This window comes from Rana temporaria, chromosome 3, assembly GCF_905171775.1.
Source record: "Rana temporaria chromosome 3, aRanTem1.1, whole genome shotgun sequence".
NCBI classification, from domain to species: Eukaryota; Metazoa; Chordata; class Amphibia; order Anura; family Ranidae; genus Rana; species Rana temporaria.
The window spans coordinates 39,738,770-39,763,452 of NC_053491.1; the positions used below are offsets into that span (position 1 = coordinate 39,738,770).

The following is a 24,683-nucleotide window of genomic DNA, read 5'->3' on the forward strand; positions in this document are numbered from 1 at the left end:
TTCTTTTTGTTACATTTTATGTTTATTTTATAATATAGAAAACGCAAGAAAAAGAAAAGAATTGGAAGACTCCATGATGGTGAGTATTGCAGGGAACCAGATTAAATGAGATACAATGCTATACTACGTTACCCACAGCTAGGAACAATCCCGGACTTTGAAAAGAAAGTCACAGTTGAATCTTGGGTTGCGATCTATAAATGAAATCTCCTACGAATCAGAGGATGAGGAGCGCACTCCGTCTGGTGTTTGAACTTGGTAACAGATGGGTGCTTGTAGTGACTGTAATGAATGGCACAGTGTGGTCACCATGTCTCATTGATAAAGAGACACTGCATGGCCCCTGAAACAATGGCCTACTAGGACATTGCACCAAGTTAACCTCTTGACCAATGGGCACTTAAACCCCCTTCCTAACCAGACCAATTTTCAGCTTTCGGTGCTCTCACAATTTGAATGACAATTACTCAGTCATACAACATTGTGCACATCTGAAATTTTTGTCCTTTTTTCCCCACAAATAGAGCTTTCTTTTGGTGGTATTTGATTGCCTCTGGGTTTTTTATTTTTTGCGCTAAGAGAAAAAACACTGACAATTCTGTAAAAAAATAAAAAATAAAATCGTGTTTCTGTCATATTAGCGGATATTGAGGAGTATTGGGGTTATTGCAGAGTATGGGGGGGGGGTTATTGCAGAGTAGGGGGGGTTATTGCAGAGTATGGGGGGGGGGTTATTGCAGAGTATGGGGGGGTTATTGCAGAGTATGGGGGGGTTATTGCAGAGTATGGGGGGGGGGTTATTGCAGAGTATGGGGGGGGGGGGTTATTGCAGAGTATGGGGGGGGGGGTTATTGCAGAGTATGGGGGGGGGGGTTATTGCAGAGTATGGGGGGGGGGGTTATTGCAGAGTATGGGGGGGGGGGGTTATTGCAGAGTATGGGGGGGGGGGGGTTATTGCAGAGTATGGGGGGGGGGTTATTGCAGAGTATGGGGGGGGGGGTTATTGCAGAGTATGGGGGGGGGGGGGTTATTGCAGAGTATGGGGGGGGGGTTATTGCAGAGTATGGGGGGGGGGTTATTGCAGAGTATGGGGGGGGGTTATTGCAGAGTATGGGGGGGGGTTATTGCAGAGTATGGGGGGGGGGGTTATTGCAGAGTATGGGGGGGGGGGTTATTGCAGAGTAGGGGGGGTTATTGCAGAGTATGGGGGGGGGTTATTGCAGAGTATGGGGGGGTTATTGCAGAGTATGGGGGGGTTATTGCAGAGTATGGGGGGGGGTTATTGCAGAGTATGGGGGGGGGGTTATTGCAGAGTATGGGGGGGGGTTATTGCAGAGTATGGGGGGGGGGTTATTGCAGAGTATGGGGGGGGGGGGTTATTGCAGAGTATGGGGGGGGGGGGTTATTGCAGAGTATGGGGGGGGGGGTTATTGCAGAGTATGGGGGGGGGGGGGGTTATTGCAGAGTATGGGGGGGGGTTATTGCAGAGTATGGGGGGGGTTATTGCAGAGTATGGGGGGGGGTTATTGCAGAGTATGGGGGGGGGTTATTGCAGAGTATGGGGGGGTTATTGCAGAGTATGGGGGGGTTATTGCAGGGTATGGGGGGTTATTGCAGAGTATGGGGGGGTTATTGCAGAGTATGGGGGGGTTATTGCAGAGTATGGGGGGGTTATTGCAGGGTATGGGGGGGTTATTGCAGGGTATGGGGGGGTTATTGCAGGGTATGGGGGGGTTATTGCAGGGTATGGGGGGGGTTATTGCAGGGTATGGGGGGGTTATTGCAGGGTATGGGGGGGTTATTGCAGGGTATGGGGGGTTATTGCAGGGTATGGGGGGGTTATTGCAGGGTATGGGGGGGTTATTGCAGGGTATGGGGGGGTTATTGCAGGGTATGGGGGGGTTATTGCAGGGTATGGGGGGGTTATTGCAGGGTATGGGGGGGTTATTGCAGGGTATGGGGGGGGGTTATTGCAGGGTATGGGGGGGTTATTGCAGGGTATGGGGGGGTTATTGCAGGGTATGGGGGGGTTATTGCAGGGTATGGGGGGGGGGGGTTATTGTAGGGTATGGGGGGGGTTATTGCAGGGTATGGGGGGGGGGGGGTTATTGTAGGGTATGGGGGGGGTTATTGCAGGGTATGGGGGGGTATTGCAGAGTATTGATTTTATTGCAGAGTATTGCGCAGGGAAGGATGGCTGGATCTGTGACTGCATTTGTCACAGATCCAGCCACAGCAGCTGCTGCTGCCTCCGCTCTCCCCTCTCCTCTCTCACACTGTACCGATCGGTACAGAGAGGAGAGGGAGGAACCGGCGTCATTACATGACGCCGGTTTGTTTACAAGTGATCGCTCCGTCATTTGACGGAGCGATCACGTGGTAAACCGCCGCTATCAGCGGCGATTTACCGCGATCTGTGATGCGCCGGGTCTCCTAGACCCGGCGCTCACAGATGATTCCGGGAGCGCGCCCCATGGGGGGCGCGAGTGAAGAATTCTGGGAGGACGTCCCAGGGACGTCCTCCCAGAATAACTCCACTGCGCTGTAGACGTCTTTTGTCTATGGCACGGTGGGGAAGAGGTTAAAGTGGATGTAAACCAAAAATTTTTTTTTTTTTTTTTTTTTTATGTCACAATGTAGAGTATAAGATTTCCTATCATCTGTGCCCAGTCTTGCCACACAGAGTTAATCCAGCTCTGAGCAATCATCTTTTATCGTTCAGTGAAATACAACAGACTTCCAGATAAAAACCAAAGTCCTTGCTTCTGAAAAAAGTGCACAATTCACATCCCCTCCCCTGCGTTTTAATTAAATGTTTTCAAAATATGGGGTGAGTCACAGTTCAGTGCCATGAGAAAATGCAACAGCCATCAGAATATACATAGAGCTGGAGGGAAGAGGGGAGGGGGATGTGAATTGAGCACTTTTTACAGAAGCTGTGTATGTCTGCAAGCAGTGCACAAGATATGTAAATAACCTGTCACTCAAGCAAGGACTTTGGTTTTTATCTGGAAGTCTGTTTTATTTCCCTGAACAATAAAAAGAGGATTGCTCAGAGCTGGATTAACTCTGTGTGGCAAGACTGGGCACAGATGATAGGAAATCTTATTCTCTACATTGTGACATCAACAAAAATGTTTTGGGGGTTTACATCCACTTTAATGTAAATGTTAGCAATTGAAAGCTACCGTATTTATCGGCGTATACCGCGCACTTTTTTGCCCTGAAAATCAGGGCAAAATCGTGGGTGCGCGGTATACGCTGATACCCGCTTTCCCGCACCGAGTTTGAATACTGCGCCGACATATACCAAGCGCAGTACACTTGGGTATAGTCGGCCAGTCTCGGCTCCTTCCGCGCTCACGTCCTGGACGTACAGGACGTCAGCGCGAGAGTTGCCGAGCCTGCCCGACAATACAAGAGTGTACTGCGCTCTGTATATGTCGGCGCAGTATTCAAACTCGGCGTGGGAAACGACGAAGAGGACACGCGAAGCCGCAGACGGACCCCGGACCCGACGAAGAGGACACCCGAAGCCGCAGAAGGACCCGACGAAGAGGACACCTGAAGCCGCAGAAGGATGCCGGACCCGACGAAGAGGACACGCGAAGCCGCAGACGGACCCCGAACCCGACGAAGAGGACACCGGAAGCCGCAGACGGATGCCGGACCCGACGAGGCCGCCGATGGACGCTGCGCAAGACACCAAAACTAAGTACAAAAAAAACGTTTTTTTTCCACAAGATTCAGGCAACTTTAGGGGTGCGCGGTATACGCGGGAGCGCGTTATACCGCGATAAATGCGGTAGTTATGTAACATTGTTTTATCATCCATAAATTAAAATTATCAGAAGAGTGACCCTTTAACATGTGGGAAAGTTAGTTCTCTAGGAGGAAGTGTATGCACGGGTGTGAAAGGTGTGGGAGAGTAACATGCACCACAAGTGCCTGTAACTGCATTACATTACACCTCAATTCTCATACATTAATTATATAATAAGCAGAAATGCAAGAGAGTAAAAGTACTTATGTACAAAAGGTTATGCCTATATGAATTTCCCCATAGCAACCAATCAGGTTCCAATTGTAATTTCTGCGTCCAGTTTTGAAAATGTACGCAAATATGTAGATAGGCTGCTATGAGCAACACACATTTTTCATACATAAGTCCCCTAAAATTCTATAGAAAGGAAAAAACACAAAAGCAAAAATCTATACATAATGATTGCTGAGAATACCTGCAACTTGTACTGCTCCATGGCATCTTCTAACGCCGACAGGAAATCTCTATTCTCATCTTCCAGCTTCTGAATTTTACTTCTCAGATCTTCAACGGATTTGTCTTTTTCTACTCCATCACCTGGGCAGTCAAAGCTCAGTGACCCCTACCATAAGGATAAACAGCAGGTTAACAGCAAAGCAATTACAATACTGCTAAAGAAACGTGTTGGTTAGTCAGTTACTTTACTAACAATGGGGGTTGATTTACTAAAACTGGCGAGTTCAAATTCTGGTGCAGGTTTGCATAGTAGCCAATCAGCTTCTAACTTCAAGGGGTTGTAAAAGTTCAGATTTTTTTTTTCTCCCCTCGAGTGTCCTAGAGAAGCGCTCTCCTACGGGACACCCATACGGATGCGCTCCCGTGTCCTGCTGCATCTGTTGACACAGACAGCAGGACTCGGCTCCGCCCCCGGCGCCCAAGTCATTGGATTTGATAGCAGCGGGAGCCAATGGCTGTGCTGCCATCAATCTAACCAATCAGGAAACGAGACACTGGCCGGAGCTGGTGTGCTCGTCCCAGTCGTGGAAATCACTGGGCTCAGGTAAGTATAAGGAGGGGCTCGGAGGCGCTGCTGCAGCAAAGAATGTTTTTCACCTTAATGCATAAAATGTATGTAGCGCACCCCCAAAACCCTTGCGCTCGGTATGTAGCGCACCCCCAAAACCCTTGCGCTCGGTATGTAGCGCACCCCCAAAACCCTTGCGCTCGGTATGTAGCGCACCCCCAAAACCCTGCGCTCGGTATGTAGCGCACCCCCAAAACCCTTGCGCTCGGTATCTAGCGCACCCCCAAAACCCTTGCGCTCGGTATGTAGCGCACCCCCAAAACCCTTGCGCTCGGTATGTAGCGCACCCCCAAAACCCTTGCGCTCGGTATGTAGCGCACCCCCAAAACCCTTGCGCTCGGTATGTAGCGCACCCCCAAAACCCTTGCGCTCGGTATGTAGCGCACCCCCAAAACCCTGCGCTCGGTATGTAGCGCACCCCCAAAACCCTGCGCTCGGTATGTAGCGCACCCCCAAAACCCTTGCGCTCGGTATGTAGCGCACCCCCAAAACCCTTGCGCTCGGTATGTAGCGCAACCCCAAAACCCTGCGCTCGGTATGTAGCGCAACCCCAAAACCCTGCGCTCGGTATGTAGCGCACCCCCAAAACCCTGCGCTCGGTATGTAGCGCACCCCCAAAACCCTGCGCTCGGTATGTAGCGCACCCCCAAAACCCTTGCGCTCGGTATGTAGCGCACCCCCAAAACCCTTGCGCTCGGTATGTAGCGCACCCCCAAAACCCTTGCGCTCGGTATGTAGCGCACTCCCAAAACCCTTGCGCTCGGTATGTAGCGCACCCCCAAAACCCTTGCGCTCGGTATGTAGCGCACCCCCAAAACCCTTGCGCTCGGTATGTAGCGCAACCCCAAAACCCTGCGCTCGGTATGTAGCGCAACCCCAAAACCCTGCGCTCGGTATGTAGCGCAACCCCAAAACCCTGCGCTCGGTATGTAGCGCACCCCCAAAACCCTACGCTTGGTATGTAGCGCACCTCTGAACTCTACACATAATGCACTCCTGGTATTTATTGCCCATTTAAGATCTTCCCACTGTTCATGCAATTTTGCCACACACACACACCATTCAATGCAGTTCAGCAGGGGGCGTAGTTAAGTTCCTCCACCTATTCTCTGAGAAAAAAAGACCTGGATGAATTTAGATAGCCTTACAGATCTGTCTTTTTGAAGTCAACCATAATGCTGATGCGGCCCGTGATGAAATCAGTCTTCCATTCAGGTATCGCCACGCAGAGTGTATTTGGTATCGCTCCGCTTGCGACAGGAGCCGGCGCTTTACAGGAAGCATCGGCTTATGCAGCTCTGCTCCGCAGCCGCTTGCGTCCTCTACCACCGGCTCCATTTACGACACATGCTCTGGGATGGTGGGTCAGCAACCCGCGATCTGGGCTTGCCAAGCTGTTATCCCAGAGCAGGAGGTCGCAGGCTACTTTAAAAGGCTCTGCGAGCTACAGGTGGCCCCCGGGCTGCTGGCTGTGCACCCCTGTGCTAAAGCAAGAATTCATTATGGCTGCAATAGAATTCCTTTTTTTTTTGATCCATACCTTCCTTTTAGCCTGCTTCCTGCTGAGCTCTGCAGTGGATTCCTCAATAGAGGAGCTTTCAATTCCACTGTCCAAACCAGACGCCGATGTGACTTCACTCCTCTCCTCTTCTACAGTACACATCCAATCCTTCACTCTTTGCATGCCCGCAGGCGAGAGGCCTTCTTCTGACAGAAGGTCCATAAGTAGGAGATATCCCGTGTCTGTGCATGTCCTGTAATGGGCACACTCAGCCATTAGCCTGGACACATGATCTTCTGTAGATCTCCGGGGAACAGACTTGGCTGGGTCAAACCTGCTGAGGATCCGGGTTTCTGAACGATGTCTCTGTTCTAGAGCTCGCTGCAAGGACTTGATCTGTTGCTGGAGGTCTTCCACTCGCTCGGCGTCTTTCTTGCAATTGATAGTCGCTTTGTTCTTTATGTTTTGCGCTCGGTTGGCATAGTTAAGTGTATTCAGGGTTTCGTCAAAGTCAGAAGCTGAAGGGCTTATACAAGAGATCATAACCGTCTTGGCATTTCCTCCTAAGGAATCTTTCAAAATCCTATAAAACAGAACAGCAAATTAAACACAGTCTAAAAAATAAATAAATAATAAAAAAAAAAAAGATTTGCAAAAGAATGGAAATAAACAAACATCCCCAATACATATTATAGCGATATAGAGCAATATTAGGGGCGAAACAACTAATCGATTAATCGACAACTAATCGATCATGAATTTAAACAATTACAATTTTCATAAATCAATTAATCGGCCAGTAACATAATGGGGTTAAAAAAACTAAAATTAGCCCTTTATAGTACAAAAAAAGTAATCGCTACTGTAAATATTACTTTCACTGTCCCACAGTAAAAAAAGTGAACCCCTTACAGTAGCGATTATTTGCTCTTTTTGTACTTAGTTTTGTTTTTTTAACCCCATTATGTTACTAAACATCTCAGGCCGGGGTCACTCCTCTGTGTTTTGGTGCTTTTTGCAGAAACACACTACAGTTCATTTACATGTTTTCCTATGGGACACGTTCACATCCATGATTTTTTTTTCAGCTGCTGCGTATTTGGAAAGGGCAAGGACTTTTTAACGCAAAACAGTGCCATTTCGTTTTTTTTTTGGTTCAATATCCACTTCCAGACCTTAGGTGTTTTTCAGATTTGGTGTTTGCAAGACTAAAACAGTTTTTTTCTGCTAGAAAATTACTTAAAACCCCCAAACATTATATATATATGTTTTCTAACACCCTAGAGCAGTGATGGCAAACCTTGGCACCCCAGATGTTTTGAAACTACATTTCCCATGATGCTCATGCAGTCTGCAGTGTAGTTGAGCATCATGGGAAATGTAGTTCCAAAACATCTGGGGTGCCAAGGTTCGCCATCACTGCCCTAGAGAATAAAATGGCGGTCATTCCAATACTTTTTGTCACACCGTATTTGCGGAGCGGTCTTACAAGCACACTTTTTTTGGAAAAAAAATCACTTTTTTTAATTAAAAAAATAAGACAACAATAAATTTGGCCCAATTTTTTTTATATATTGTGAAAGATAATGTTACGCCGAGTAAAATGATACCCAACATGTCACGCTTAAAAATTGCGCCCGCTCGTGGCATGGCGTCAAACTTTTACCCTTAAAAATCTCGATAGGCGATGTTTAAAAAATTCTAGAGATTGCATTTTTTGAGCTACAGAGTAGGCCTAGGGCTAGAATTATTGCTCTCGCTCTAACAATTGCGGCGATACCTCACTTGTGTGATTTGAACACCGTTTTCATATGCGGGCGCTACTCGCGTATGCGTTCGCTTCTGCGCGCGAGCTCGTTGGGACGGGGCGCTTTAAAACATTTTTTTGGGGGTTTTCTTATTTCTTTTATTACTTTTTACACTGAAAAAAAAAAATTGATCACTTTTATTCCTATTATAAGGAATGTAAACATCCCTTGTAATAGAAAAAAGCATGACAGGTCCTCTTAAATATGAGATCTGGGGTCAAAAAGACCTCAGATCTCATAATTAGACTAAAATGCAAAAAAAAAATAAAAAATTTTAAACTGTCATTTTTTCAAATGACAAAAAAAAAATTGTCTCTTTAAGAGGCTGGGCGGGACTGACGTTTTGACGTCACTTCCGCCCAGCAGAGCTATGGGGACGGGTGAAGGAGATTTTTCCTTCAGTCTCGTCCCCAGTCACCAGCCGAACGGTCCCTCTCCCGCCACCGATAACGGCGATCTCGCGGCGAATCCGCCGCAGAGACCGCCGTTATCGTGTACCAGACCGCGCACACTAAAGATTGATACCTCGGTTGTGACAGCAGCTGCTGCCGTTACCGAGATATCAATCTTTAAAAATAGGAAGTACATCGTCGTGCGCAGGTCTGGAAGTGGATATACTTCAATGGAGAAGCTGCAGAAAAGCGTGTAATGTGTTTTTGCGGCAATTTGTGTTTTGTAATCTGCCCAACAACAAATTGGCCCAATTTTTTTTAAAAATGCTATATTTTTATTTAAGGCTATTATCCGATTAATCTAAACAATAAATAGGTAATAAATGTATGCAACAAAATATATCTGATGCCAGGTCCACCTAGGGCAGCCGCTTGTGTTCGGTATAAAAGGAGTTTATCAGAAAATATTTTAAAGGGGTTGTAAACCTACGTGTTTTTTCACCTTAATGCATCCTATGCATCAAGGTGAAAAAACACCTTGCAGTGTCCGGCCCCCCAGCTACCCCACCCCGTTTCAAGAACCCGAGCGCCAAATTTTCGGTAGGCGCGATCCCGCGTCGCTCTCTCCATAGGTTCTCAGCTCTTCATTGGATAGATTGATAGCAGCACAGCCATTGGCTCCAGTCAATCAAATCCAATGACACTGCGCCGGGGGGCGGGGCCAAGTCATACACTCGGCGTCTATAGACGCTGAGTGTATGATATGGGAGCGCGCCCGCAAGGTAACCTCCCTGGGAGAGAGCTTTCCAGAGGGGGTTAACTAATGCGGGGGAGGAGCCGAGAGAGACACCATGGGACTCCAGAACAGCTGGATCGGCCACTTTATGCAAAACGATCTGCACAGTGGAGGCAAGTATGATATGTTTGTTATTTAAAAAAAAGAAAAACTGAACCTTTAATATCACTTTGATGCCGCATACACACCATCACTTTATGTGATGAAAAAAAACGACATTTTCTGTGAAGTAAAAAACGACGTTTTTGAAACTTCAATTTTCAAAGACGAAGTTGCCTACACACCATCGTTTTTCTCACAATGTTCTAGCAAAGTGAGGTTACGTTCTCACCACTTTTTCCATTGAAGCTCGCTTCTGGGCATGCGCGGGTGTAAAAACGTCTTTTTAAACGACGTTTTTTGCTACACACGGTCAATTTCTGTGAAGTAAAAAACGACGTTTTGAAAAACGACACAAAATTGAAGCATGCTTCAATTTTTTTGGTCGTTTTTTACAAGACATAAAACGACGTTTTCCCCCACACACGGTCAATTAAAGTGACGTTTTTAAAAACTTTGTTTTTTTTCATCACATAAAGTGATGGTGTGTACGGGGCATAAGAGTCTCAGCCGCCTGACAAGTCGCGTCCCATTGTATTCAATAGAACCGTTCTAATAGGAGCGACGCAAGTCGCTCCGACTTAGAAAAAGGTTCTTGTACGACTTCGGGGGCGACTCGCATTGACTTCTATACAGAAGTCATTTTGCAAGTCGCCTCTGAAGTCGTCTTCAGGACGCCTTGCCGAGTCTCCCCCGAAGTCGTGCCGCCCCAGTGTGAATCGGCTCTTAGAATACTACTGCACTGTTATATACAATATCAAACAAATAATATGTGCAAAGAAAATGTGCAAAAATTCAGAACTGCTGCAACCACTGATATGGTGAAACTTCAACCACTATAAAGATTGATGAATGACCCTGGGGTCAGATATTCCTCATGTACATTAATATGAAATCTAATTTATTGGATAATATATTTGACTACGTCAAATTCATATATTTATACTTTATTTTGTATACACTGATAGATATATTATCACCACAGTAAACTATAACTAAGAATCTATGGTAAAGCTATCTAAATTTTTTGTGAAGTCAATTGTAATACTTCCTATTGTTTACTATACTGTAATGATTTTTTATTGATAAAAAAAAAAGAAGAAGGATTGATGAATGATTGATGTAAAGAAATGGTGCGCTGTTCAAAAGGTCACAAACACAGGCCCTTGCCCGTCACAAAACGTATATATATATATATATATATATATATATATATATATATATATATATAGATATATATATATATATATATAAAAATATACAAAAACGCCAATATGGTGTGTCATATACCGTATATACTTTAAGTGCTATACGTAAAACAATCTCAATAATCGTCCACAAAACGCCTTTGTAATGCTGGAGAAAAAAAAATAAAAAATCGATGCACTCTTGGTACAAATGATAATAAAGTGCACTTCACAGACACATATCAATTGAAGCAGTATGTGAAAGGTATATAATCCATCTGTGAAAAGACAGCTGACTGTTAGAAAGCCATCACCAGACACCTCTGTGTGCAATGCCTGCTCACCTTAGGTCACAGGTTACGCTTTTGCTTTTTGTACATTAATGATCTGGTGTAGCTCCAATCTAGTTATAATCCTCTTATGCTAGATACGCTCCGCTATGGAATAGATACTCGAAATATAAAGTAATAGGGTTATAGCGTAGTATGCCTTTAAAACTATATCTTTTAATAGGAGTAAAAACATTTAAATATAAACTTCTTGCCACATAGCATGAAAAAACAATCCTTGGGACGGTAAATCACCTTTAGGAGATACCGGACGTGATGGGCGGAGCCAGTGATGTCACTTCCTGGGTCTCCGCGACACGGAAGTATTGCAATGAGGAGGCGATTTACTGTCCCGAGGATTGTTTTTTCATGCTATGTGGCAAGAAGTTTATACGCAAGTGTTTTTAATCCTATTAAAAGACATTGTTTTAAATGCATATTACGCTATTAACCAATTCCGTCACAGGTCCCAGAAGATTGCAGGTCCATTCACAAGGCACAGAGCGGCTCGCGCATGCACAACCGGCTGCCCACAGTAAACATGCTGGAGCCAGGGACCCAAAGACCGGCAAAGAAACTGTTCGGGTGAGCACGGCGCTGGACCCCTGCACAGTCGAGTGTCCTTTTATTAAGCCCTTTGCGCCTAAGGGTAAAACAAATCTAAACGCCCAAGCCTGATTTTGCCATTGGATTATGACTTGTTTTTTTTCCAGGACAAATTGGGCTTTAATTTGATGGTAAATGGCAATGGATATCTCCTGATTTTTTATTAATTTTTTTGATCAACAGAGAAAATAGCCAAAAAATAAATAAATAAATAATAATAATAATAATAATAATAATAATAATAATGTTTTTAAATGCAACTGTATATATTTCTTGCTACTACCATAACCTACCAAAGAATAACCTAAAATAAATTCTCCTGCGCCTGACGATCGCAGTGATACCACATATGTGTATGTTATTTGTTGTTTGTACCCAAAGTACAGCCCAGAACCAATAGTGCAAATTTTATTTTTTAATCCTACCAAAAAACACACAGTCCACAAAAAAAATGATGACCTCACTGACCCAAACACTAATCCTGGCACTGACCTAGATCAAACCTTGCTCTAGGTATTTTTTTTTATATTATAATTTTATTTCCTTCACACACTTTTATTTTCTTCTATCTTTGCAAGGGCAGAGCATGATACAATGTATCTCATCCATTCACAGAGACAGAAAACACAGGGGTGTGCTTCACAGTGACTGATAAATGTAATAGCCAATCAGAGGCTATCACAGCAATCAGGTGACCGGAAATCCCCGGTCTCTGTGCTTGGAGGGCACCGGTACGCAAATATGCAGCCCATGGAAAAAAGCCCAGTCCAGTATTTGTAGTAAAGTATCAGTAGCTGCTGACTTTGAATTTTTTTTTTTTTTTTTTTTTTTTAAGAGCCCTTTCACACTGGAAACGCCTATAGCGGAGCGTTAAAATAACGGTAAAACACTGCTATTTTACAGTGTTTTTACCGCGTTTTCAATTCATTTCAATGGAGAGGGGCGTTTTTTTCAGCGCACAACAGCTGCTCCAAAGATGCTGCTTTCAGTGTGAAAGGGTCCATTGGGATGCATGGGGAGCGTTTTATGAGCGTTTTAATAGCGCTATTTTTACCACGAAAACGTGGCAAAATCGCACCAGTGTGAAAGGGCTCTAAAAAAGCGAACAACTGCTTTAACCTGCCTAGCGGTATTCTCGAGTCTGGAGTGAACTTTACATGCCAAAAGCATGATCCCCGAGCCAGACTCGGGATTGCATTGCAGGATACAGGGGGGAAGTTACTTACCTTGTCCCTAGATCCTGCGATGTGTCCCCCGCTGTGTGTGGGAGCCGTCTCCTTGCTCGATTCACACACTGGTGACTGCCGAGCGGCGTGAAGCAGGGGGGCGGAGTTTAGCACCAAATTCAAAAAAATAAAAAAACAGTACACATACAGTATACTGTATGTCCCTAGTGGTCTGCCCAGCGTCCTGCATGCACTTTTATATTATAAAAACTGTTTTTTCTGCCTGGAAACTGTAGATTGTCCATAGCAACCAAAAGTGTCCCTTTATGTAAAAAATGGTTTTAGAGCAGCTAGAAAACAGCGATAATAAATTAGAATCACTTGCAGAATTGAGCGATAGCGATTTGTGGGGGAAATCGGCAGCGACAATTCTGCAACTGAGAAAATTTCAGTGTTTTTGATTTGATTACATTATTGAATAATTTTTATTATAATTACTTTAATATATGTTATAATGTAATGATTTTGTGTTTCAAAAACTTTATCATACCCGGGATGTCTACTAGACTCTTGTTTGGACAGATTTGAGTGAGTTATTCCTAAGAATTACAGGCCTACAATATAAAACGCCAGATTTCCATGCAAAATAATTGTACCGCTTTCAGCACCTAAAATCTGAAAGAATCATACCGCCAGGGAGGTTAAGAACCACTTCAATAGGGGAATGTAATGCTTTTCACTGCATTTTAAATAGTGCACAATCCAAGGAAGCAATATTAAATATGGACAACCTCTGCACAATTGTTCACAATCTCCATGATTTGCAGACTAGGTTTGCCTATTTCTTCTTAAAGCGGGGGTTCACCCGAAAAAAAAAAATGTAACCTTCGATTGGGCCTAATTACGGGAAGCAGAATCGGGTGTTTTGGTTAAAATCAATGCAGTACTTACCTTTTTTGAGATAGATGGTCTCCCGCCGCTTCCGGGTATGGTCTTCGGGACTGGGTGTTCCTATTTGATCGACAGCCTTCCGACCGTCGCATACAGCGCGTCACGAGTTGCCGAACGTCGGTGCGGCGCTATACAGCGCCTGCGCACCGGCGTTCGGCTACTTTTGGAAACTGGTGACGCGCTGTATGCGACGGTCGAAAGGCTGTCAATCAAGTAGGAACGCCCAGTCCCGCAGCCCATACCCGGAAGCAGCGGGAGAACATCTATCTCAAAAAAGGTAAGTACTGCATTGATTTTAACCAAAACACACGATTCTGCTTCCCGTAATTAGGCCCAATCTAAGGTTAAAAATTGAGTTTTTGGGTGAACCTCCACTTTAAAAGTGGTTGTATACCCCCCCCCCCCCCAAAAAAATAAAAAAACCTGCAAGGCAAAGGCATAATGAGCTAGTATGACTAGCATACTAGCTCATTATCAATTACTTGCCTTAGATCGAAGCCCCCGCAGCGGTCCTCAGACACGTCCTCTGTCGCCGCCATGATACCCGGAGTGACTTCCGGATATCGCTGCTCTGGCACTGTGACTGGCCGGAGCGGCGATGACGTCACTCCAGCGCATGCACGCGGAACGGCACGATCCCTGCGCATGCACACATTTCCGGCAGGCTCCCATTCAAGAGCCGGCGCGCTCAGTGCACCTACGGCGCGCATGCGCCATAGACATCGGTGCCCGATTTCCTGCAATTACCTCCTAACCATGTAGGTTAAGGAGATATTGCAAGCACCTACAGGTAATCCTTAATGTAGGCTTACCTGTAGGTCCAAGTACTATCAGAGGGTATACAACCACTTTAATTGCAAGTGATATTTTACATCAGTATGCAACATCTGGATTTAACAAAACTCATAAAGAGCCATGCTGGCATATCTGTTTCCCAATTGCAGTAGAGCTTGCAGCGAAAGCAAAATCTGTCAACATATAACAAGAAATTGAAGCTGAACCTCTAGGTATAATTTTCATTGCATAGTTACTCTGGTCCAGTTTGGACCAATAGAAGAATGCATATCTCATACCTCAGCATTTACTGTGGAAGTTACAAATCACTGTAGCATTCAGCGCTACAACAATAGCAGCAATCTTTCGGGTCCTATGTCAAGCAGCTCTTCCGCATGATGTGGGGAGGCAGGGAAGTGGCTTGAATATCTCCAGCTTAATCGAATTGCCTTGTATTCATTTAACCACTTGCTTACTGGGCACATATACCCCCTTCCTGACCAGAAGACTTTTTGCGATTCGGCACTGCGTCGCTTTAACTGACAATTGCGCGGTCGTGCGACGTGGCTCCCAAACAAAATTGACGTCCTTTTTTCCCCACAAATAGAGCTTTCTTTTGGTGGTATTTGATCACCTCTGCGGTTTTTATTTTTTGCGCTATAAACAAAAATAGAACGACAATTTTGAAAAAAATAATAATATGTTTTACTTGTTGCTGTAATAAATAGCTACATTTTTTTTTTCTCAGTCTAGGCCGATACGTATTCTACATATTTTTGGTAAAAAAAAAAAAAAAAAAAAAAAAAATCGCAATAAGCGACTGGTTTGCGCAAGTTATAGTGCCTACAAAATAGGGGACAGAATTATTATTATTATTTTTTTTTTTTTTTACTAGTAATGGCGGCGATCTGCGATTTTTATCGGTACTGCGACATTATGGCGGACACATCGGACACTTGACACATTTTTGGCACCATTCACATTTATACTGCGATCAGTGCTATAAATATGCACTAATTACTGTATAAATGTGACTGGCATTGAAGGGGTTAACACTAGGGGGTGAGGGAGGGGTTATAAGTGTACCCTGCCTAGTGTTACTAACTGTGGGGGAAGGGGACTGACTGGGGGAGGTGACCGATCTGTGTCCCTATGTACAAGAGACACAGATCGGTCTCCTCTCTCCCTGACAGGACGTGGATCTGTGTGTTTACACACACAGATCCACGTCCTTGTCTCTGTAACCGCCGATCGCGGGAGCCTGGCGGACATCAGTGATGCGGCGGGCATTCGCGCGCGCCCCCCAGTGGCCAGGAGGAGTGGAGGCCGTAAAAACACCGCGACTCAGAGAATTAGAACCACCCTGCGGCCGTATAAAGTCGTACGGCCGTCGGGAAGTGGTTAAAAAATACAAGAAATTCTGTGAATGGCAGCAGTGCCAAGTAACCTACCCTTTGTAAACAAGAAAAGGGAGTTACCGCTCCAGGTGGGGATGGTGAACAATCAATGACGCCGGCAATGCACAAGGCAAAATGTAGAGGCTAGAAAATGGACAGCCGCACTCCAAAAACCCCTTAGGTTGTCTTTATTGTAAAACGGATGGAAAATGCACTACAAAATACAGCAAAAATGAGGATAGCAGCCTACGCGTTTCACACTATAGATCAGTGCTTAGTCATACTAAGCACTGATCTATAGTGTGAAACGCGTAGGCTGCTATACCCATTTTTGCTGTATTCTGTAGTGCATTTTCCATCCGTTTTACAATAAAGACAACCTAAGGGTTTTTTGGAGTGCGGCTGTCCATTTTCTAGCCTCTACATTTAACCTACCCTTTGTGGTTTGCATACAAAAGGGAAGCCACTTGGCACAGAATCTAGAAGATTACCACCAACACTGCGGTACCCCCGACTACTACAGTGATTTGCAGCTTCCACAACGATCGTTCATGTATGCGATTATGCATATTTACATTGGTCCTAGCTGGATCAACGTAACGATTACCATAACAAAAATCAGAGCTAGAATTCAAGCCTAACTCTGGGCAAAATAAAACAAAGTTTTCCCATGCAGTGGAGCTGTGGCCGTACTACACAGGTCAACTGCTTGTTTTGTCTAAAAGGGAAGAGAAAGCTTATTCTCAACTGATCCTTCGTTCCACAAGCGCTGCCCCATGGTCCAGTGGTGGACTGTTCCTAGTCTATGAAGCCTGTTTTGGGCTCGATGACGCCAGGAAGAGTCCACGACTCAAGACCGCTGGAGGGGGGGCGCCTGACCAGTCTTGTGCCGGGGGAATCGGAGAATCAGGTAAGTACATTAGGGCTGCAACTAACGATTATTTTCATAATCGATTAGTTGGCCGATTATTGTTTCGATTAATCGGATAATAGCCTTAAAAATTTTTTTTTTTTTTTAAATTTTTTTGGGCCAATTTTTTTTTGGGCAGATTACAAAACGCAAAAACACATTATACGCTTTTCTGCAGCTTCTCCATTGAAGTATATTGAACCAAGAAAAACAAAATCGCACCGTTTTGCGTTAAAAAGTCCTTGCCCTTTCCAAATACGCAGTAGCTGAAAAAAAAAATGATGGATGTGAACGTGTCCCATAGGAAAACATGTAAATAAACCGTAGTGTGTTTCTGCAAAAAAGCACCAAAAAAACAGAGGTGTGACCCCCGGCCTGAGATGTTTAGTAACATAACGGGGTTAAAAAAAAATAAAAAGAAGTACAAAGAGCAAATAATCGCTACTGTAAGGGGTCCATTTTTTTACTGTGGAACAGTGAAAGTAATATTTACAGTAGCAATTTGCTTTTTTGTACTATAAAGGGCTAATTTTAGTTGTTTTAACCCCATTATGTTACTGGCCGATTAATCGATTATGAAAATTGTAAATCGATAAATTTCATAATATATTAGTTTTTTCGGCCCTAAAGTACATGTCTCTCCTCCCCAACATAAAAATGAGCAGGAAAAGTGGTTGTATACTAGCACATTATGAAATACTCACCTTGGAACAAAGCCCTCTGTGCTGTAAAGTGACCACTGAGAGGGCTGACATGTTCCCCCCGTCTGTCTTCCAGGTACGGCTAGGTGATTTGCCGGAGTCGCGATGAGGTCACTTGCGCACATGCGCGTGGGAGCCCTCGGTTCCGGCACAAAGGTCTGAAGCTCCGGAAAGGTATGCCAGACCTTCAGAGCACATGCGCCAGTGATGTCACAGGCTGCATACAGGGTGACGATCTCCTAAATGGTGAACGTACAAATAAAGTGGAACCTCGGATTACGAGTATACTAGGAGAATGCTTGTAATCCAAAGCATATCAAACGTAGAAATACTAGAATTATAGAAAAATAAACAACTTTTATTTTTCTGCCAAAGGGCAATAATACCACAAAATCAAAGCAAAAAATAAAACCACGTTACAGTTTAGAAGTTTCAAATTCAAGGTGTGCGATTCCCAAGCAGAGAAGATAGTAGGGCCATTTTTCTATAATTCTAGTATTTCTATATTTATTTACTCCTCCAAGGCACATACAAAGTCCCACCCCATTCAACCTTTTCTTGAAACAGTCGCATATTCTTAGGGGATGGTGCCTTTGTAGAAGCTCTTTATTATTCCACATGCACCCCAACCCCTACACACTTGCATATTAAAGCAAGTTTCCCCATAGAAGTCAATGGAAATTAAGATAATTCGTTCCGCATTGACTTTGGCATGCAATACCGCATGTGGCCAGAAGCAGGGGCGTTGGAGAACCTCGGAAATACTCGGGGACAGCTCGGCTGAACTCGGAAAACCCTTGGAAACACTCGGGAATGGAGTATTTTTGAACGGCTTCGAAGCGGCGCCCCCACACCTCTGACAAAATGCGGTACTGCACACCCCATTGGCTTGAATCCTGCTCGAGACAACACTCGCTAACCGAGTCAGGATTTTTTTTTGCTCGTCTTTCAAAACGCTTGTTAACCGCGTTCCTCGTTAACCAAGGTTACACTGTATTAATTTTACCTACAGGTAAGCATCATTATAGGCTCACCTCTAGTTTAAAAAAAAATGATTAAACAGGGTTTACAACTGCTTTAACCCGTACAGTGCAGGCACAGCCCCACTGCATAAGAAAAACGTTTTTGCCCAGAGATGGGCTTTAAGCTTTATTTGGGGGAAGAAGAGAGATACGTGTGGGGGCGTAGAACTCTTACCTGGTAATCTTGGAATCCCTGTAAGGAATATGGCTGCTTTTCCTCTTTGGGTCACCCAGAGCACTTATAACATTGCCCAGTGCTAAAAGTCCAGTGTTAATCTGAATGCTTTCTTTCAGCCGTTCTCCAGTGTTACCGGTTTTCAATATACGCTCAGATCCTGCCAGATCTACAAAGTGGAACTTAGAAGACAGAACCTGACCAAAAGGAAGGGCCGAACCATTGTCCCCATCGGTCATTCTGGTGACTCGTCCAACAACTCTCCTCTGCTCCATGGTGACAGTAAATATAGTATGTGAGCGGCTGGAATGGGTATTGACTTGTGTGGCACCTGTGTGTTTAGCAGCATTACCCACTTCTAACAAACTGAGCACCTCATCCAGTCCTTCCACTTCTGTCTCCTTCACACCGCACAGCACTGGAGGAGAAAAGAACAAAGAAAAGGTTTGTACTTGTGTATAGCAATTACCCACATACAACAGGCAATGTCATTCTCTCTCACAGCAAGCTGATTATAATACTTGAGTAAAATGAAACCGGTTGTGGTTTAATTTTTACAGTTTATTTTAAAATAAAATAAGTAAAAATCTGTATTTGTTTGGCTTAGAAAATTACTTAGGACCCCCAAACATATATTTTTCTAGCAGAGACCCTAGAAAATAAAATGGCAGTTGTTGCGATTTATGTCACATAGTGTTTTTTTTTTTAAACACAATTTTTGGTCAAAAAAATATATATTTTTTTCCTTTGCATTAAAATTAAAACACACAACAATATAGAACTACATTTTTTGGTAAAATATAAAAGATGATGTTACGCCGAGTGTCACACTTAAAAATTGCGCTAAGAAACGTAAAAAAAATTCCAGAGGCAACACTTGAAATTTTTTTTTTTTTACAGGTTACTAGGGGTCTAGAGCTAGAATGATTACTCTTACTAATGTTTGCAGTGATACCTTACATGTGTGGTACAAAAACTGTTTACGTATGCGTGCATGACCTACCTTTGCATTCTCCTCTGAGCGCAAGCACAGGGGCACTTTTATTTTCTTTTATTATTTATTTTATTAAGAATCTTATTTTTTCACTGTCTCTTTAAAACTTTTTTTAATCACTTTTATTGCCATCACAAGAAATGTAAACATCACCTATGATAACAATAAAGCACGACAGGTCCTCTTTAGAGACATCAGGTCTATAGGGGTTTGGGGGGGGGTCCGACACCTCTCGCTGCTTCTAAAAGCGATCCAGTGGCTAGTCAGCCACTTGGATCACTTTTTATCAGAAAGAGAAATGCTGGCAGAAAAAAAAACAAAAAAACAATCCTGGGGTTATGGCTGACAGCTGCAGCTAAACCACTTAAAACATAATGTATATATACGTATTGCGGTCTTGAAGTGGTTAAAACTGGGCAACATGAACCCCAAAAAAATGTAAAGGGTGGAAAAGGACTAAACCTTCTGTCAGGTTTGTTGTTGGTCCCCCCTGTGTTTACATGGAGTGATGGCAGAGACAAAAAGCCTCTCTTAGGCTACTTTCACACTGAGGAGTTTTTCAGGCGGTACAGTGCTAAAAATAGCGCCTAAATACCGCCTAAAAAACTCCTGCCCAGCCATCTCAATGTGAAAGCCAGAGGGCTTTCACACTGAGGCGATGCGCTGGCAGGAGAGAAAAAGATCTCCTGCAAGCAGCATCTTTGGAGCGGTGAGAGGAGCGGTATGTATACCGCTCCTTCCCATTTAAAACAATGGGAAACCACGGTAATACTGCCTGCAATGCGCCTCTGCAGAGGCGCATTGCGGGCGGTATTAACCCTTTATCGGATGCTAGCGGGGGTTAATACCGTACCGCTAGCGGCCAAATTCCCGTGGCAATTCCGACGGTATAGCGCTGCTATTTTTAGCGCCGCTATACCGCCACCGCGCCTCCCGCCACAGTGTGAAAGGGGCCTTAAAGAAGACAAACACTAGCACCTTTGTAAGTAGCATAGGAAAGAGTTAAAACCTCTGCACCTCTCTTTCCCTGTGACCCTAAAATGTATGTATGTATGTATGTATGTATGTATGTATGTATGTATGTATGTATGTATATATATATATATATATATATATATATATATATATATATATATATTCCCAGGGAAAGAAAGGTACAGAGGTTTTAACCCTTTCCTACTTACAAAAAGTACTAGTGTTGTACATGTATATATATTAGTGCTGTCAAACGATTAAAATTTTTAATCGCGATTAATCGCATTAATGTCATAGTTAACTCACGATTAATCTATCTAATTTATGACGAATTTCCCCACAAATATCGCACAATTCTGCAAGTGATTATAATTTATGATCGCTGTTTTCTAGCTGATCTAAAACCATTTTTGACATAAAGGGACACTTTTGGACAATCTACAGTTTTTCAGGCAGAAAGAATAGTTTTTATTTTATAAAAGTACATGTAGGACAATGGGCAGACCACTAGGGACAAGGGGTGTGTGTATTTTTTACATACAGTACTGTAATCTATAAGATTACAGTATACTGTGTGTATTGTGTTTGTTTACTTTTTTGAATTTGGCGCCGTTCTCCGCTCCCGTGCGTCGTAACGTCGCAGGGAACGGAGATCGGCGGCACACAGGCACTGTGAATCGAGCGAGGAGGACCCGCCGAGCGAGGAGGACCCGCCAAGCGAGGAGGACCCGCTCGATCACACAGCGGGGTGGCATCGCTGGATCCAGGGACAAGGTGAGTAACTTGCCTGTGAATCCAGCGAGAAGGTAAGCCGCGCCGCTGCACACTCTGCACGTCCACCCCGAGGGCTCCTGCGTTAATCGCGCGATAAAAATATTGACGGCGTTAACATGGGTTTTTTATTGTATGCGGGTCCAAACATTGTCCAATAAAAAACACTTTTGCAAAAAAAAAAAAATACAGCTGTCAGAATACCTGAAAATCAGTAGCACTTGACTGGATGCAGCCGTTATTCAGCCAACAATTTTTTGTTGGGCTCCTTCAATTTTTTAACCAAAGGATGTCGGACAGAAGAGGGCTCACAAAGTCACCCACTAAGTGAATTTCAGCCAGGTCATCAGGAACCAGACAAAATTCAAACAGAGTTTAGCCAGCTTACATTTCAGACATACTGGTTACATGGCAACTTGGTTTTACCATGAAGTGCTTTACATAGGAATATTAACTATTTAAAAGATATGTTCACCTTTAGGAGAATGTTACACCCATATTTAGTGTGCAACATGCTCCTATGCAACCACCTGCCACCAGCAGTGCTCCCCTCTCTGTGATAGCGGGTGGGGGAATCCTCTCCCCACACCCGCTGTCACTTTTTGAAAACAGCATGGCCCTGCCCACGCAGCCACATCATAGATTGATTCGTAGACTCCTATGAATGAAAAAAAATACAAATGCAATCTTCCACCATGACAGACGTACTTGTAGTTTAAATGGGCTGCAATCACGCTGCTTAGCACACTCATAGTTCATTCAGTATTGTAGCGTTGTAACTGAAAGGCCACAGGGGGATATGGTAATAAGTTTATTTATTTTTTTACCTGCAAAAATATGTGAATGTATTTTTGTTGTTGTTGCTGCATAGAAGTTGCTGCATAGAAGTGCAGTCATTGAAATAATATTTGAGTGCACAATGGTACCAGATGGGTCCTGGTGCTAGCTAACACAAGAGTTCTGAAGGGAGTGATCCGTGTTTCTGCTCATGGACACCTCCGTTAAGGGAGGAGATTAGAAAGTACTCAGCAGTTTGTAGAGAGAGAAGAGAGCGGGGGAATCGATGAATATAGAGGAGGAGAGTGGAAAGGAGACAGGCAGAAATAGACGTGCAAAGCTCGCCTTTGATGTTCAGAAGCGGGAAAAAGGTGATAGTAGAGAGACAGATGGGGGGGGGGGGGGGGGGGGGGAAGGGGTAAGTGGTAAGGGGGCGCATTTATTTTATATTTTTATCAGGGCTGTGGGGTCGGAGTCGGGGGAAATTTTGGGTACCTGGAGTCGGAGTCGGCAAACAATGCACCGACTCCGACTACTAAATTTAGATTGGAATAAATATAAATAAAAAAAAGCAAGTTTAAATGTCCCAATTCACAAAAAGTTCTAATTAATGACTTCTCTACTGTAAGAATAAAGACCAATGCATGCAGTGCCTCACGTAACCGCAAAACGAACAGGTTAAGTGACCGTGAAGAAGCGCGCTTTTCATGTGCTTCACTATATGGCACGCAACGCACAATTAGGAGCTGCAATACTTATACTTTCCATAGTGTTGTGTTCTGCTTTTACAGGGAACGCATGTTAGAGAACCAGTAAGTGTCCAAATAAAAAAAATTCCAACAGGAGTTTTATAAAGCACTAAAAGAAGTTGAAAAGTATGATCGCTCATCAAAACTTACTGTTGAAGAAGCCATCCTTGTTTATCCAGAGATCGTTAGTGATGTGGCCAGAATAGTTACTGCAATGCCACCCACCCAAGTCAGTGTCGAAAGATTATTTTCAGCCCTAAAAATAATAAAGTCTGACTTAAGAGCCTCTATGAAAGAGGATCTGGCAGAGGCAATTCTCTTCCTTAGAACTCTACATTGAATTGATTTGCATTTTCTAAGCCTATAACTACATTTCAAGATTAATATAAACCATTTCTAGGTTTTACAGATTTTGTTTTTGGTTCATTATAGATAAGCTTTGTTTTTGTTCTAAAACAACCAAATAATGTGGTTTGTATTTTTGAACTGGTAAAGATCCTGTTCCTGATGTTTATGCCTGCTGCTACTATCCAGCCACTTGATTGATTAATAAAAAAAAATTAATAAAACTTTGTTTTCATTGTGTTTGTCTTTTGCTTAAACTGTGCAATACAGTAGACTGTTGGCTTCCCAGCCAGTAGTCCTGTGGTAGGTTGCGTTTCTTTCCCTCAAGGAATGTATAAAAACATTTGCATATTAATACAGAGGAGTCGGAGTCGGGGAGTCGGAAGTACATAAAACTGAGGAGTCGGAACATTTATCTACCGACTCCACAGCCCTGATTTTTATTGAAGGAAATAAAAAAGGTGATGGCTGGCCGCGTCTGATGGACCCTTTTCATCAGTCCAAACCGATCGTGTGTGGGCGCCATCGGTTAAAAAAAAAGCCAACTTGTTTTAAATTTAACCGATGGATTCCTAACCGATAGTTAAAACCCGATCGTTAGTAGGCACAACCATCGGTTAAAAATCCACGCATGCTCAGAATCAAGTCGACGCATGCTTGGAAGCATTGAACTTCGTTTTTTTTCAGCACGTCGTTGTGTTTTACGTCACCGCGTTCTGACACGATCGGTTTTTTAACCGATGGTGTGTAGGCACGACGGACCATCAGTCAGCTTCATCGGTTAACCGATCCATCAGACCGTTCTCATTGGATGGACCGATCGTGTGTACAGGGCTTAAGAGCTATTTCCTTTCTTATAAAGATGACACACCAAAAACATTTTACAGCAAGTATCTGAAGCCCAAAGCACGTTCTACTCAACTCATTCTGAACCGAGCGGAATCCAACCAGGCGAATTATTTTACTGTTACTTACCTACACTGCCTTTGTCATCCTCTCTGATCAAAATGTCTTTACTAGAGGTCTGCACCTCCAGGAGATCTCTGAATTCTTCCTTATAGACCTCCAGATAGGAGACTCGGATGGTGAAATCAATCAGATCATTTTCATCAACCAGTTTAAAGATTTCAGCCATAGCACGTGGAATGATTCCCTGCTCATCTTCTGAGATAGACGCTGAAACAAAACAAAATTATTACAACAACATACAAATAGTTAGAGAACATTTGTCAACTAAATGAAAAAGAATTAACAGCATCTTTTGCAGCCCGACATACGGGAAGTGAAATGTCACCGCTGACACCAACAAGTGCCGCTCAGATTATTCAGTATATGTTACACTAGAGATGATTTTTAGACTGTGGACATGTATAGGAGATAACCAGACCTACAAGTAATGGACAGTGAAGAC

The 24,683-nt window shown here is 43.8% G+C and overlaps 1 protein-coding gene across 2 annotated transcripts in view; it reads right to left on the reverse strand.

Annotated features, from left to right (window-relative positions):
* Positions 1–24,683, reverse strand: part of KIF7 (kinesin family member 7) — a 114,921-nt gene that overhangs the window by 84,612 nt on the left and 5,626 nt on the right. For both annotated transcript variants that reach the window (XM_040342415.1, XM_040342414.1), the window contains exons 3-6: positions 24,248–24,448; positions 18,662–19,079; positions 6,388–6,931; positions 4,239–4,385 (exon numbers count right to left, since the gene is read on the reverse strand). In XM_040342415.1, the coding sequence (XP_040198349.1) occupies positions 4,239–4,385; positions 6,388–6,931; positions 18,662–19,079; positions 24,248–24,448 (1,310 nt within the window). The remainder of the gene's footprint in view (positions 1–4,238; positions 4,386–6,387; positions 6,932–18,661; positions 19,080–24,247; positions 24,449–24,683) is intronic.